Source organism: Oreochromis aureus, linkage group 14 (genome assembly GCF_013358895.1).
Source record: "Oreochromis aureus strain Israel breed Guangdong linkage group 14, ZZ_aureus, whole genome shotgun sequence".
NCBI lineage: Eukaryota > Metazoa > Chordata > Actinopteri > Cichliformes > Cichlidae > Oreochromis > Oreochromis aureus.
Window position 1 is genome coordinate 1,810,655 of NC_052955.1, and position 16,566 is coordinate 1,827,220.

The window sequence follows — 16,566 nt, forward strand, 5'->3', positions numbered from 1 at the left end:
TTCACTGATTTCTCTCTTTATTTGATAATTACATTAATTATTCAGGTATGATGCAGCCAGACAGCTGCTGATTGGTCCATCCAATCTCTCAGGTGAAGGCCAGGTGATAGGGGATCGGTCCACTGGTACTAGGAAGGCGTGGACTCATCTGGAAGCAAAACAGAAGACAGGTGAGACACCAGGTTGGTATCCAGGTTATCTGGTATAGTTTGTAGGTGTAGCTTAAGCAGGTGGTCACGTACCTGGGGGGGCTTTAACAGGAAGTGAGGCCCTTCCAGTAGAAGTTCTTGCAGCCAGCCTTGCGTTCGCGGGGGGGTATGCTGTTGGGTTGGTCGGCAGACCGCTCCAGGTTCATCCTCCCTCCTGTTGCCTCAGCTTCCCGCTGGACGTCGGCTTCAGGCAGAGACATCTGAGCGAGCAGGTCCTCCACCGCACGTTTACTCCACTCCTGAGGATCGAGAAACCAGTTTAGCACCAAAGCAGACTTAGAACAGTTTAGATCACTTTTTTGGAACCACGTGGTACACCTCGGAGTTTGGCAACAGTGATGAACGTGTTTAGAAAAGGTCGGAATGATTCAGTATGGATTAGGACACAACTAAGTAACCAAACAGAAGAGCTCAGAACCGTTTAGAGCAACTTGGAACTGCCCCAAACTGAACTAATCCATCTAAAGAAAGTCTTCTTCAGACTTCTGGATTCCTTTAGAGTGTTTCTGGGATTTGTATTGCAGGGATCTTCCCAAGAAGATAGATTTGATCTGAACTGATCTGCTGTTTCCAAAGTCCCAAAACATTAATGTGGATGAAAAGAGCAAGAAATCATAAGAAGAAACAAACTGTCCAGTTTTATCTGCAGAAGAATGAAACGAGGTAGCTCGACTTCTATTGTAAATCACTTTTTGTTTGTATTTTTGCTTTTTCCACTTTTGTGTCTCTATGATGTCATTGAGAGCAAATATCCTGATATAATCATCTCAGGCAAACATAAGTCCCACCCACATATTCAGCAGCCAATCAGAGTTGGATTCAATGAAGGCTGACGGGAAAGGGGGAGGAGCTGCACCAAGGCCCAGGATCAGATAAAGTAGGATTATTCTGAGCTGTAAATCATGCAAAGCTGCTCTGGTAGAGTTAAAGAATAGAAATATGGAGCTGAAGCAGAACTTCTAAGAAACACTTGGAACCCTCTAACTGTCTTTCTGCTACTTTGTGAGCTTTGCTTAGCATAAAAACATGTTGAATAAGAGGGAGACAGCTAGCCTGGCTCCAGAGATAATAAAGCATCTCACTAACAGAGCCTTATCATCGTGACACTTTAATCTGAAGGGAGCTGTTTCCCCACTGTTCCTTCAAAGTAATGGCATGCTAAAACGATGCTGCGAGCTGTCAGGGTGCTCGGTCTCACCTGTGACAGAAACCCTGTGCTGTGAGGTCGTTGCAGCAGCCGATGATTGCGCAGCTCCAGCTCCAGCTCCAGGTCCGGGTCCTGCAGCTGGTCTCTGTCTGGCTGAGAGGAAACTCCGGTACTGCACAGAACCAGTGCCATGAGAACCAAAATGGCGGGAAAACGTACACACTGCATACCTGGAGGAGAGGAAGAAGAAGAAGAAGATGTTAAAAGAGGAAAAGAACCAAGAAAAACAGCAGAAGAGAAGAAGAAGCTCCTACTGGTGCTGGTCTGGTTTCTTCTGTTGGTCCTGGTGCTGGTTCTGGTTCTTGGCTCTCTCTGGTCCTGGTGCTGTGGGTGCTGCCCTTTTGAAGCCTGGTGCTCCTCCTCCTGTGGGTCACATGACGCTGCGTGGCTGATTGACAGCCGGCGAGCTGCGAGGTGATGAAGGAACTCTGACTTACAAGTTAAACAAAAGTCCATTAGTCCTTATTGACTTTAAATGGAAGCCGAGCAATAAAACAATAAACCTATCAGCAGCAGCGCGCCGCAGCTGCCGCCGCTCATCTCCGACAAATGCAACGGCGGAACGTCGGGCTGAAGAGGACAGGAATTAACGGAGCGTTCAGAGGATTAGCAGACTTCATTAGCACTCGCTGATATCTCCATTAAACAAAGAGGCAGCAGCAGAGAGTCGCCCACTCAACATTTAGTCAGAACAAACACGACTTTTATACCGTCGAAAAACACTTTGTGCTGCTTTCAAATGTTCTTCTGCAGGGAGACAGAGTGGAAATGACATCAGGGAATCCCACCAACACGGATGACTCAACGCAGTCCCAGCAGAGCGTAAAATAACACTCGATTCAAGTCCAACCTCAGTGGAAGCACTTTAGATAACGGCTCGCAATAAAGAGCGCAGCTCTTCACGATGCACACGCCACGAGAACTGATCCTGATATTATATTTCGGGAGGGACACATCTGATCTTCCACGGGAGAATAAATGCAGGAGCATTAAATGTTCACATTTAACACTTTCAAATATTTATTTGTGTGCTAAATCGAATCCAGTCTGTCCAGTTTAATGAGCAGAACAAGAAAAAGAAAAGAAGTTTTTCTTCCTGCAGTTTGGATGAGCCGTTAGCAGTTTGGCTAATGCTACAGTAAAGTGGATCTAACCAGCGCCAGGTTAGCAGTGACCCCTCCGCCTCTTTGTTAAGTAAAACTGATGACATCACTCCAGATAAATAAAACCAGGGTGAACTGAATTTGATGACTAGTGTTCCACTTTCAAGTTTCAGAATGGCTGAAGCTGTTTTCAGACGGCCATCTTTGTAGTCATAATAATAACAGAAACGTTGATTTCTGCAGTTCCTTTAACCCAAGGATGCTTTACAAAAGTGTAGAAATAAAGCAAAAGGCTGGAGGCTTTGTTTTTGAAGGGAGAGAGCTCCAGCCGATGGAGGCTGCTACACTGAGCCTCCGTCCCCAGAGGAAGGGAGGCCGGTCTGGGACAGAGAGCAGACCCAGGCTATGACAGTAGCGAGGTTGTCTGTACGGGTGCAGCAGGTGAATTCACTGCTACATTGCTAATATATGCACGACTGTGAAACAGGTTTCTTATGTTCTATCTGTTTGTTCAGTTCAGGCTGATGGGGGCTGTCATGGGGCAGGACTGACAAAAACACCTCCAACCGATTTAGAATCAGCAGGAACAAAGTGATTCTAAATCGGTTGGATTTAGAATCGTTCCGCCGTTGTATTTGTTGCACATCGTCAGGAGGAAACATGCACAGGAAGCCCACAGGTACAGAGAGAACATGAAACAGCCAGCATGGAGTCAAACCGAAGAGCTTCTTGCTGTAAGGCACCACGGCGGTGCAGCTTCAAGCTGGAGCTGAGGGGTTTTTAATCTCTGCCTCTCTTCCACGGCACGTCTGTGTCCTGCCTTACTTCCCTCACCCCAGCCCTGGTTCTTCCTGTTAAAAGGGGGGTGGTCTGGTTGTTGGGGTTTCTCTGTATTACTGTAGAGTTTTTACCTCACAGTATCAAACACCTGCCATGATTTTGTGCTATTTAAGTACATTTGAGTTGCAAAGTGAAGGATGAATGAGTGAATCAGGCGCAGTGTTACATGTTTTCTTTTGCACCCACATTATTTTTTGACATTATCCAGTTATATTGATGACATCTACAAAATCCCCTGCCCTTATATGGTAGCAGTCTCCCCCATCAGAGGCCACCATACTGCTAAAACCACTTAAGAAACAACAAAGAGGCCAACTCTGCCTTTAGACTTCCAAGATCCCAATCTGATCGAGTATCTGTGGGATGCGCTGGAACAAGCCAGATCCAACGTATGAGTGCAGACACCCACCAAGTTCTCGTGTCTGTCTTTCATTTGTTTAATGCTATCTCTTGGTTGTGGTCACCACAGTTTGTAACTCAATTGCCCCTTGAGGACAATAAAGGCTATCCAATCCAGTCCAGTCCAGCCTGATCCAATCTAGTGCTGCAGGATGGATTATCTGCACAAACACTGCAGCTCCCCTCATTGTTCCTCTGTGACCTCTGACCTCTTTCTGCTGCGGGACCCTTTGCAGCTGATTATCACTCCGTAGTGCTCTGACATTTTTACTGTGGCTCCTTGTTTCACTGAGGACAAACTCACATTCTCAGGCCTGAATGACACAAACACTTCACCCTCACAGGACGTTTAACAGGTTACTTCTGCTTTCCCTTCAGCTACCTTTGCTCAGAGCAGCCGCGCTTGTAAAGGTGCCAGATGTAGAGTTTTGTAGTGTTTTTATAGGCTTTTAAACAAGAAACAGAACACAAAATATGACAGAGTCAGTTTACAGTTATTTAAAGTGTCTGCAGAGCGTGCTTGTGCTCTGAGAACCGGCATGGAGGAGCTGCGCCGGTTCAGCCGTATCACACCGAGACAACACGTGAAAGCTGGGATATGACACAATCATAGAAACAGAGGTAAGTCGTGATTTTTGGAGGGTTCACACGTTTCATAAGTCTACGGAGGAAATGGCTCTGTTGTTGCCACATCGCAGTGCAAGGGATCACCTGACCAATAATATGGCTGCTGTGAGGTACCTGTACAGGCATTTCTTAAGATAACTCTTTATTGTCATTGCACCGTCATACATGGTACAATGAAATTGGACAACTGTCCTACGTCGGCACTACATACAACACAACACGACACGATACGACACATCACAACGCAACACAAACAACACAAACAACGCAACACAGTATAATAACTTAGTAATAAAAAAGAAGAATAAGTGTATTTGTATTGCACACTGTTATTATTGCACATTAATTATTATTGCACCTTGTTATAAATATAAATATTCTTATTGTTACTGTTTTTACCATTTCTTCTTACTTATTAGTACCTGTGTCTGTGTGATGTACCTACACAGTGCTGCTGTCTAGCATTAGTTGTCTTGATGCTCAATAATCCAGAAGATCCAATAAAGCTGATGGAATGTTTTCAGTGGGAGAGTTCATCACTTATCCTAATAACTTCTTGTAAACTGAACAGTTGCGTAGTGATGGACACTTGCAAACTAGCGTATGAATCATACATAGTTCTTGGAGCTTCCTCTCAGGGAACCAGCTCAGCTGCTTTTGTCAGAGCAAGTCATATGAGGTTGTTCTCCGTCATTTATGTGCAAATGGAGGTCGAGCCGATCTCGAGCGCCTTTTACCATTTCTTCTGTCTGATCGCGATGCTGCTGTCAGTCTTTCCCAATAATCCAGACTCTCTGTTTAATAGCACTTATCCTAATAACTTCTTGTACAGCTGCTGATCTTAGTAACAACAATTTGCATTTCTCAGGGACGGCGCTGCTGAGAAGTCGAGGATCATGAAACTGAGCTTACAGCTCATGTTAGTTAATAGTGAGTCTAAACTTCTATGCAGCTGTACTGTTCCTGAGGAGGGGAAACCTGCAGTGAGCTGAGACTGAAGAAAGCACCCTGGGATTAAAAGCACTCGCTCTTATCTTCTCATGTCATGAACATAATGTGGTCACGTCTCCCCCAACCTGTTCTGACTGTATTTAAAAGTAGAATGGGAGGCAGAGCCTTCAGTTTTCAGGCCCCTCTTCTGTGGAACCAGCTTCCAGTTTGGATTCGGGAGACAGACACTATCTCTACTTTCAAGATTAGGCTTCAAACTTTGGACCATGAAATGTGTCTTTTTAATTTATTTATTTATTTTTGTATTTTTAAGTCAATCAGAGATGGCTGAAAAGAAAATGTTTTAAAAATTGGCAGATTTTTGATGGAATGACTGAATCTCTGAGAATTTATTGCCACAGTATTTTCTTTAGTTTGTGTGGATGGAGGTTAGACAGGTTTGTGTTTCCACCCTCAGCAGAGGAAACTGGAACCAAATAGGAATATTTTAACAAAGAACATTAACACGACGCATTCGGGAAATTATTTTAAAAAATTAATAAAGCACACCAACGTCTGCATTCTTACTTATTTACTGTATTTATTTACTGACTACTTTTTACTTTTACTCTCTACATTTTAACACAAATATCTGAACTTTCTACTCCTCACATTTTAAAAACAGGCACGTTACTTTAACACGTTTGAGGGAAGTTATTATTTCACATCAACTGCGCACCTTCAAGCCTAAACAGTAACACAGCAAAGACAGTCCTAATGGGTCATAATTACCAAGATTTAAGTCACGAAAAGAGATGAAAGAGGCAAAACTGTATGGATCATTTATAGTCAGGGGTTAAAATGGGCTACAAGGAATGCAGGTGTCTGTAGGTGTGTCCCAATTCATAGGCTGCATCCTCCTGAGGCCGCATTTGAAGGCCGATGACTTCACAGCAATGCGACAAAGGCGATCCAAATTCATAGACCCCTCCAAATGCATCCTTCATTTCCCCAGATTTGAAGGATGGGTTGGGTGTATCCTTCATGGCCCAACATATCCCAGAATTCATAGCGCAGCCCATGATATATAAGTCACTTAGATAACTTAAACATGTTTCTGTTTGGCTTTTTCAGTGTTGTATTTGTTCCTGAGTAAATCAGTTTGGCTGAGATCAAAGTTATTAGATTAAATAAAACTTTATTAATGCATTGGGTGGGTTCCTCCGGGATTTTCACACAGCTGAATAAACGTCAAACAGAAAACCGATTAAACAGAAGTGTGAGACGGTCGAGAGTTTACGCCAGTGTCCTGTTATATTTTAGATAGCAAGGAGCAGACGGCCGAGTTTATTAAACTCCACGAGACAGCGGTGACACAGATCTGAAGGCTAGACCGTCCCATTTCACAGCTGTTTACTTCCGGCCTTCTCGGTCTACGAAGGACCCCGCCCACGTAGACGGCGAAGGCCGGGTCCTCAGGAGGATGCAGCCTATGAATTGGGACACAGCTTGTGAGTAGTGTTAGCGGTACTTCAGCATCTAGCTAGCTCTACAGAAGAGACACAAGCATAAAGGGAGTGAGGTTTTTCAGTGTTTCAAATGCAGCGTTTCTTCCATCTCAACAAACTGCAAACACACAAACTGTGTGTTTGCAGTTTGTGTGTTTGCAGTTTGTTTCACAGTGTGTTGCAGCCAAAGGTCCAGCTGATTATTTGACAGGGAGGGGAAGGTGATCACTAGCTTCACTAGCTTCAAAGATCACTTGTAAGTCCTCATGTTTTAGAGCTGTACATGTCACATTATGTTTCTTCATACTGTGAAAGCTGCTGCTGATCAAACTGATGCAGACCAACTGTGATATTTAAAGACTGCATGAAAACCCTCTGCAGGTTAGCGCAGGTTAAACAGGTTAGCTTGCTGCACAGTGGCCGTGGTTTCATGGTCACAGTTAGCTTACATCAAGTGCAGCAGAGATTCATTGGCTGAATTCCACCTTCAGACCAGCTGTGTAGTGTCTAATATAAAGACAGCATGAACAGAGCAGAGGACGAACATCAGCCAGGAAAACTGGAGGAAGGCAGCACATCCACTGCTAGCTGCATTACCACAAAGCATTGGAGGTAAAGTGTCACAACGGGTCAGACTCCACAAAATTATTGTGATTCTTTTCCCCACCCTGAGCCGCTACACTATTACACAGCTGATTTTAGGGTTCCTCCACCTGCTGAATCCCACTTTAACCAAAGCAGGCAACAGAAAACAGCGATTTTTAAAAGTTCTCCCTTTGCTCTGTTCATGTTCCAGATGACTGATCTGAGTTGAGCACGTTCATTTACAACTGAAAAACATTTGTTGTAATTTAATAAAAGTTCACTTAGATTTTACTTTCTTGCTTTTATTCCAATCTTTTTCCGAAGAACACCTCTGATATCTTGCTGTTTCTCTTCATGCTGATGCACTTCCACATCGCTGACTTTTGTTGGGAGAGGAGCTGATGCTGACTATGTGGATGTCCTTCCATCCATCAGCTTCAGTACTTGAATGTGAAAGAAAACGCAGAGATTTATTTTCCCATCATATTGTCGGTAATAGTCAGTCAGTTTTATTTTGATGAAACATTGGACGGAGTCGTCACCTCGAACCTTCCTCCGGTGCTCTGGATCGTCACAGAAAGATCAATCTGTGATTCTGGGCTCCACAAACATTTTCTTCTTTACCGTCTTCGTCTTCATCATCTTCTCTGGATGATAATGAACAACACATTATCAGCTGCCGGTTGCTGTGGCGACACATTAACAGCGAACAGCCATCGCCAAGGAGCCTCTGGCATGAACACACACACACACACGATGGAAAGCGATGACATCACGCTCCCCCCGTGATGTTTTTGTTTCCACCCTGAGTCACTGGGTGAAGTCACAAACACGACGATTACAGCAAAACACACTTTAATTTGGACCCGAGCGCTCACATCACGCCCTCAGCGTGAGCGGGAACGTTAACCGGCTCGACCGCCGCCGCCAACACCGCAAACGTGGCCAGATTTAGGCTCTAAAATGAAATTTCATGAATCGTCTTGTTGTTTTTGAACAGCGAGCAACATTAATAAGAGAAATCACTTATCTGCTGAGCTAATCTTTAGATATGAAAATGCATTAGAGGGCCGCTCACAGCGTCCTGCAGCCACACAAATCTGTGATTATCAGACAAAACAAGTTCATTAATCACTGCTGGGACATCGACACCGGTTACATGTTTCTTTCATGCAGACAATTTTTAGAAACCCCCAAAAGACACAAAACTCAGACACCCTGACACCATTCGTAAGGTAAAGCCCCATTAGAGCACTTCGCTCTCACACTGCAGGCCTACTTGTTGTTCCTAGAGTATTTAAAAGTAGAATGGGAGGCAGAGCCTTCAGTTTTCAGGCCCCTCTTCTGTGGAACCAGCTTCCAGTTTGGATTCAGGAGACAGACACTATCTCTACTTTCAAGATTAGGCTTCAAACTTTCCTTTTTGCTAAAGCATATAGTTAGGGCTGGACCAGGTGACCCTGAATCCTCCCTTAGTTATGCTGCAATAGACGTAGGCTGCCGGGGATTCCCATGATGCACTGGGTGTTTCTTCTTCACTCACTATGTGTTAATAGACCTCTCTTTGAAGATTAGGCTTCAAACTTCAGACCTCTAGAGGACTTTTGATGGTCCACTTTTTCAGGACTGCACTGTTGTGGAAATGCAAAATAAACCAAGGGACACGCAGCCGGAAGTATTTACAAGTTTGATTTCCTTTGCAAACAGAAACAGCACGACAGCAGTCTGCATGTTTCTGACAGAGACTGTAAGCCTAGAATATTTATCGAGTCGGGAGGTGAGGACGAGTCAGGCATACAATGAATAACAACCCTCAGCAGCATCAGTCTATGACACAGCTGACACTGGACACAGTGAGACCACGCATTAGCCTCTCTTCATGCCTGGTTCGGTTTGCCTTTGTCACACTGAGGCACGGAGAGAGTCCGTCACACCTTACTGCTGCGTGGCCCCAGAGCTGAGTCCATCAGCACCTGGTGTCTGAGTTTTCCTCCAAAAGTCACTTCTCTGAGGTGCTGGTCCATCTACAGGCTCCATCTCTGAAGGACTTCCCAAACAGGATTTAAAGCTGAAAGATCAGGTCATTTTCACCCTTTCTCAGCAAAATGGGAGGATTTAAAGGAGTGCGGCGTTTGACAGTGATGCATGCTGTGCCAAGCAGAGAGCATTCTTCCGCCAAACACTTGCAAAAGAGCCCAAATCCTCCCGTCTGTCGTGCTTTCAGAGCAGATCTGATGCATCGAAACTGTTACGCTGTGCAGGTGTTAGGACCTTGTGGGGATCAGGGAAGTATTTACTGCTGTTGTTCGTGATCATCATCATTGCAGTTGCATTGATGATCTGCAGTGTTGATGTTGCATTAAGATGTTTAAGCATATCGGCACCCAATTAGCCTTTATTACAGGTGCAGTGAGAACCAACTGTTGAGTTGAATCTATAATCTTAAATGCTCTTGAATGCTTTTTATAATCTTAAATGTTTATATGCAGATTACATTGCATTATATGAAAGGCTCACCTCTGTGTATAGCTCATGCCAAAGTCCTGACAGGAAACGCATGCTCTTGCAGAGCGTGCTTGTGAAAGTGAAACTAGAAGCAGAGTCTAAGTGAAAGTTATTTTGAGGAGCTGTTTGGATGATGCTATTTGAATAACCAGGTTATTCATTTATATCTTTTGATTAAGCTTTTAGTAGAGGTTCTTGATTAAAACATTTATACAATATATTACACATATAGTTTCAGTTGTGTACGTGCTGGCCTTCTGTCTGGTGGAAAGGTTACAAGGTTTAGCTGGTGAGGTGAGAGGTGAAACTGAGTGCATTTCAGGTTGACACAAACACACACACATCCACCCACACACACACACACACACACACACACACACACACTGTAGGTAGACTCATTTATAGGTGAAAGTTTAATCATAGTTTGCTTGTGACTGCAAAATTGTGCCTGCATGAGTGACAGTTTGTTGCAGAACTGCTGCTACTGTTCCAGACGATAAGCGAGCGTCCGGCAGAAAACCTACCCTGATGTTATAAAACCATTCCTGTGTAGTTTGGGGGCGGAGATCTACAGCTGATGTTGTGCAGTGTACATCTCCCCACGCGTGTTCATTAAAATCATCGTTTGACTCCACCCGGCCGGATCAGTGTTGTTATTTGGAATTCCTCCTGTATCCCTCCCTAACATTTGAACCCTAACAACCTGCAGTGCAAAGAGTCGGGCTGTGTGTGTATCACTTATTGTAGGTCTGCATTTTCTAACTGGCTTTCTCACATCACGTTAGTTTTTATTGTTTGTAAAACTTTTAGTCTTTTTAGTTCTTACTGTATGAAGGGCACAGCTGTCACCAACCTGTGGAGGAAACTTCATTTGTGTTCTGTCGTTTTTGGCAGAAAACACGCCGACTGTAACTGAAACTCAGCCCGTCGGTGTGCACCTCACTTTATTTCCACAACAACAAGTGTGCTATTAGCGGTGGAACCTGAGGTCTGAGGTGGGACCGATCATCATGAAGAATGTATTTGCAGCCTCTGTCTCTCTTGGCTGAGAGACAAAGAGCTGCTCTGGTGAGCCCACATCGTCTCCACTGGGATCTTTTCTCACCCTCAAAGGTGAGATAAGTAAATAAACTGCGTCATCATAATGCACAACATGTCGAAGCTGAAGCCCACACCGGTGCCACTGCTGTCACACAGGAGTTCACACAGCCGGTCAGAAAACGTTTCCTGGACTGACGAGTCTCAATTTCTGCTGCAACGTTCAGGCGATCGGCTCAGAGTTTGAAACGGCGTGGATCCATCCGGCCCGTGTCACCAGTTCAGGCTGCTGCTGGTGTGATGGTGTGGGGGCATCGTCGACACACCACCTGAGTGCTGTTGCTAAGCTCGATGTCTCAAAGCTCAGTCAGCATGAGGATGAGTTCACTGCACTCAGACGGCCTCCGCACATCTGCAGCAGCTCTGTGATAATGTCATGTCAACATGGACCAAAACGTCTGAGGAATCAGAGTCTGTCTCTCTCACAGTTTGAGAACGTTTTTAAACGTTCAATCTCCATCTTTAAAGACAAGCGACATCTAAAGATGGTGACAGGTTTTTGTGCAGTTTTGCAGTGATGGCTGTAGCTCAGGAGGTCGAGCAGGTCATGGCTGCTCCAGTCTGCATGCCAAAGTATCCTCGAGCAAGATACTGAATCTCTCTGATGGGTCCTTCAGAGTGTGATGTTATACAGAAAACACTTAAACAGAAAAATGTGCTTGTATGAACAGATGAGTATTGCATATATGCATGTGGTGAGAAAGTGCATAAACAGGACCGCTCACATGAGACTTCTATAAAACATTTTTATTAAACTCAAACAGAAAAAAAGTTCACAAAATGCACCAAAAGAATCTGCTTTTTTTCTTAAACAATGACAGCATGAAAGTATATACAACCCAGATCTGTCTGTGTAATATGAGAATGCCGTCCTTCAGTGGAGCTCGTCTCTCTGAGCACACAGCGCTGCACAGAGGACATCAGCAGAACTATTATAGTATAATATATGATCATATACTTTAAAATATTAATATTCATTATTATATTATTATCAGTAGTATGAGTCAGTAGTAATGTGACCAGCAGTCGTATTTACAGCAGCAGCACCAGCAGAGGGCGCAGCAGTAAATTATATCTGGTTCATGCAGACTCGGCAGCGGCTGATCCGGTTACCTGGGAGGAGTCCTGAGTCTCTCCAGAGCTGCGGTCGACTGCACACAGAGACAGAAATACAAACAGGAAGTAGTCAGTGTAATGATCCAGGTGAGTGTCCAGTGTTTTCCAGTCAAGGCCCTGCCCTTTGGGGGCGGAGCCCTGGTTCCACACTTACACCAGTTCTTCACCAGATCGCCATGGTGGTAACCAGGCCTCGTAACTTCTTGTTTCTTAATCTCATATGAGGCAGCAATCTCGTCAAGTCACCACATGACTCGTTCGCAACTCCTTCTGGACGCGGGCATCCATGGTCAATACTCAGCTTCATTTTGTAACTTGCTGTCCTGCACTTGAATTACTCACTGCTCTCACCTGGTTCTCCTGTCTGTTATAATTCTCTGGATTACAAGCTTGGAATTCCACTCACTCACTCAGGCTACCCCACCCTCCCTCCACAACCTAATGTCTCCACCCGCAAGTAAGCTACAGATCAATAACCAGGATCTTTCCACTCCCGCTTCGCTCTCTCTCTGTTTTCATTGTTTCCTCATCAGAGACTCCCCCGCCACGTCCTCACGTCTCGCCATTGGTTATTCTGCGTTTTCATTCAAACTTGTGAAATGTTATTGCTGCTCTGTGTTGTGTCTGCACTTGGATCAACTCCCATGTAACTGCCTTCTGGCCTTGAAAATATGAACTGGCTGAAGAAATGACCCAATTCAGACCGCAATCGCTAAGCAGGGAGTCATGGTTTGGTCAACATGACCCGACTTTACAGTTTTTAAGTAATCAGTTTAAAAATTCTATCCACAAACATAGAATTCTGTTCTGAAGGCACTCCCGGTCCTAGTCAGCCACGTGCACCTACGTATCCTTCTCCATCCACTGCCACCATAGGGGCTGCTCCACCTTTTCAAGCCCATTTTCCACAATGCTGTCTCCCTGACACCTGAACTGTTTTTGGGTGAGTTGGTTTGGTGTATGGAGGATTTGTAACAGTGCTCGCTTGTTTTCGGTCGATGCCTTGAAACTCTATTTTGTTGGACAGCTGAGAGGAAACCCACTGGCATGGGCCGAAGCATACTTTTCCTTTCACCCTGCCTTCTTCCTGAAATTTGAACAAACAACCAGCTCTCCCACTTGTTCCTCTTCAACCTCCCATTCCTGCAACTGTTCTCAATAACCAAATTTTAACCTTTATCACTCATCAAATGGAACCAGTCCACTTAGTTTTATTTGGTAATCACAGAGAGGCTCTTTAATTCTACACTTTTGCTTCCCCTGAGACCCCTCTGATCTTCAGCTATCCATGGCTAAAGAAACACAATGCCCATATAGACTGGCCCAGTGATGAGGTCACAAGCTGGAGTCTGTTCAGTCTGGTCAACTGCCTTAGATCGGCGCTACCTTCCAGCTCACACGAATTTCCCTCACCACCTGCTTCACCATCTGTCCTCCATTTCTACTGAGTAACACAACCTTCAAGAAGTTTTCAATAAAGATCAAGCCTGTCACGTCCGGCCTTCTCTCCAGAGCTCCGTTACTCTCAAGCCACCTCTCCATTGCCTCCAGCTGAGGGTTACATTGGTGAGTTGTTAGCTGCCGGCATCATCCATCCCTTCTCAAACCAAGTATGTTCTGGTTTCCTTTTCGTTCCCAAGAAAGACAAGACACTATGACCGTGCATTGATTAAAGAGCACTGAATGACATTTAAAAACGTGCATTGATTATCTCTGAGCACTGAATGACATTTAAAAACTTTGAGTACTTGGTGACCTTTGCTCCTCATTACCTCCTTCTATTTGTGGTGGCCTCAGCACTTTTATGGTGAACCAGGCTGATCCACAGGGCCAGGTCTGTTCTACACTATTTTCATGAAACTAGATCATCCCTGATGGACAACATCTCCCATGCATGAGACTGCCACTCATTTGTATCAGAGAGGTGGATGAGTGGAAGCATGTCAGACTCCACACAACAAAGACTTTGCAGCTGATCACACACAAACCCACACATTGGACACTTTGAGTTGTGTTTTGTACTTGGTGATGCCTTTGCTCCTCACCAATGCATCCAGTGTTTTCTAATTTCTGCTACATAACTTTGCAGGCCAAAACAAATTTCCCACCTGTGGGACTAATAAAAGGCCATCATTATCTTATCTTATATGTTGAGGGATTTTTTGAACATTTTTGTTGGGTGGATATGATCAGGATAATATCCTTAAGGAACATCAGATCCATGTTTGAAGTGTCCTACTGGTCTTCTAGAGAGCTATCAATACATCAAGGCAGAAAAATTTGAGTTTCACTCTCCCTCTGTCACCTTCCTGTGTTATACCTTGGCAGGAGGTAAGGTGAAGACGTACAATCTGTCTGTCCCATGTCTCGAAAGCATCTGCAATCTCTAACGTTAATTTATCAGAAACTACAGTCAGATAACCGCACCTCTTGCTCACCTTACCTTGAACAAAATTCCTTTCATTTGGTCCCCTGAAGCCTAGACAGGCTTTGTCAAGTTCAAACAACTCTTCACCTCCGCACCTGTCCCGGTTACCTACATATCACGAAGCAGTTTACAGTGGACATTGACGGCTCTGATTCAGGGGTCAGGGCCGTACTCTCTCAGCGAACCGGGCTACAAGGTAAGCTGCAGCCATGTGCCTTTTTCTCTTGTTGTCTAACTACCACGGAACAGAATTGTGATATAGGAGGTCGTGAGTTACTAGCCGTCATGGAGCCGTCATCCATGGAAGCACAGACCTCTACAGGCAACGACACCCTGACTGTCATTAGGTACCAGGATGAAATCCTTGGACCCATTGTCAGACCCTACACTGATGCACTGGGTCCTACCTTCTCGACAATGCCCAGCCTCATGTTACGAGAGGATGCAGGTAGTTCCTGGACGATGCGATGAAGGAACTGATGAACCAGTCCATATCAGTGGAACTATCCAGCATGACTTCTTTCCCATTGTGATCTGATGTATTTTCCAAGTTTCCCTTAATTCTGAGCCGTGTAAATACCAACAGGCTTTATACACATGAAGGTGTTGCACAAATACAGTGTATATAAATATTGTGTAAATACACGATATTTCAAATCATCTGGTCCTCAGCAGGTAAAGCTTTGGCAGTTTGCTAGTCTGGAGCATTCAGCTGTGTATTAACATGGTGACACAGAGGAAAGACATCAGCAGTGATCTTAGCAAAGGTGTGTCATACCTGAACATGTCGCTGGGGTTCAGAGCAGCCAGCCAATAGCTGTAGGAGTTGGTGTAGAAGTTGCAGGTTCCTCTTTCATGACACTCAATGAAGGGGAGCTTCCTGAAGTGTTCTAGACAGGACCCAGGTGAGGCCAGAGGCTGACCCGACCCCTCAGCCCCTGCTCCCGTTTCCTGGGGAACCAATCACAACCAGGGTCAAAGGTCAGAACAATGGTTCATCCACACTAACACTGGTTTGGTACTTTTGAGAACTGTTTTTATTTGCTTATTGTACTTGTAGAAATAAAGCTGTAGACATAAAAACATGAGCTCACCATCACAAAGGAGTAACCCATCCAGAGCGAGACCCAGTTGGTGGGACAGGTTGGAATCATACTGGTCTGACTGTGGATGGCGATTACTGTGGAAGCTCTGGCCTCACACACAGAACACCTGCGACACGAGAAACAGCACCACGTGAACATGTGTCGCCAGGTGCATCACATGTTCACGAGTAGAAAAACATTGGTCGTGGTGTAAGACAAAAGTGTGTGGCTGTGTTTTACCGGCTGATGTAGTTGCTCAGTGACCCGTTACTGACGAAGGGCAGCCCTTCTGCCACCAGTTTATTTGTGGACAACCAGTAGGACAAGTCGTTGTGTGCGGCGTAGAGACAGTTCTGCCCAGGGCTGCAGATCAGGAAGGGCATGGTGGTAAAGCGCCTCAGACAACTACCTAACGTACCTGCAGAGAGGGAAGGACGAACATGTTATTTTAACCCTCTTGGGTCTCCAGTTGCGCCACAGATTTAAAGTATTCAAACGCACCTCTGGATGAGGTCTGCACACCCGTCAAGTTTAACAGGTTTTTTTTTTTTTTCCATTTTTTAGTGTCAAGCATTATTTTTAAAGTAGCATTCAGACTTCTCAAATGTTTCTATGAATCCTTAATAGAAAGTGTAAGCAGGGTCTTGAATTACCCAGGTCTTGTCCGTGAGCTCGACTGTTGCCGTTGATGAACAGCAGGGAGTAACCCTCGTATATGAGTTTTGTTTCTTGAGGACATTTTGGGATGTCGGTTGTCTGGCTGTGTCTGGTGAACAAGAAGCTGATCTTTTCAGGTGATGCTGACATAGTACCCGGTGTACCCCGAGAACCTTTAAAGCCAACTGGACCTTGTGGACCTGGACAACCTAAAACACAGAGTCAGGTCTGGGTGAGCAGTCTCAGATCCACCACAGCAGTGATCTGCA

The 16,566-nt window shown here is 44.9% G+C and overlaps 2 protein-coding genes across 2 annotated transcripts in view; both read right to left on the minus strand.

The window, feature by feature from the left end:
- sst1.2 (somatostatin 1, tandem duplicate 2) lies at positions 1–1,721 on the minus strand. The gene is made up of 4 exons (XM_031751884.2): positions 1,671–1,721; positions 1,408–1,586; positions 243–448; positions 1–148 (listed from the first exon to the last, which is right to left on the minus strand). The coding sequence occupies exons 2-3, from the start codon at positions 1,582–1,584 to the stop codon at positions 254–256; spliced, it is 372 nt and encodes a 123-aa protein (XP_031607744.1). The 5' UTR covers positions 1,585–1,586; positions 1,671–1,721; the 3' UTR covers positions 1–148; positions 243–253.
- Positions 1,722–11,772: 10,051 nt separating this feature from the next.
- Positions 11,773–16,566, minus strand: part of col4a3 (collagen, type IV, alpha 3) — a 30,247-nt gene continuing 25,453 nt past the window's right edge. Inside the window, exons 29-33 of the mRNA XM_039597994.1 lie at positions 16,294–16,506; positions 15,881–16,058; positions 15,650–15,767; positions 15,334–15,506; positions 11,773–12,162 (exon numbers count right to left, since the gene is read on the minus strand). Coding sequence (XP_039453928.1) covers positions 12,081–12,162; positions 15,334–15,506; positions 15,650–15,767; positions 15,881–16,058; positions 16,294–16,506 — 764 coding nt within the window. The 3' untranslated portion in view covers positions 11,773–12,080. The remainder of the gene's footprint in view (positions 12,163–15,333; positions 15,507–15,649; positions 15,768–15,880; positions 16,059–16,293; positions 16,507–16,566) is intronic.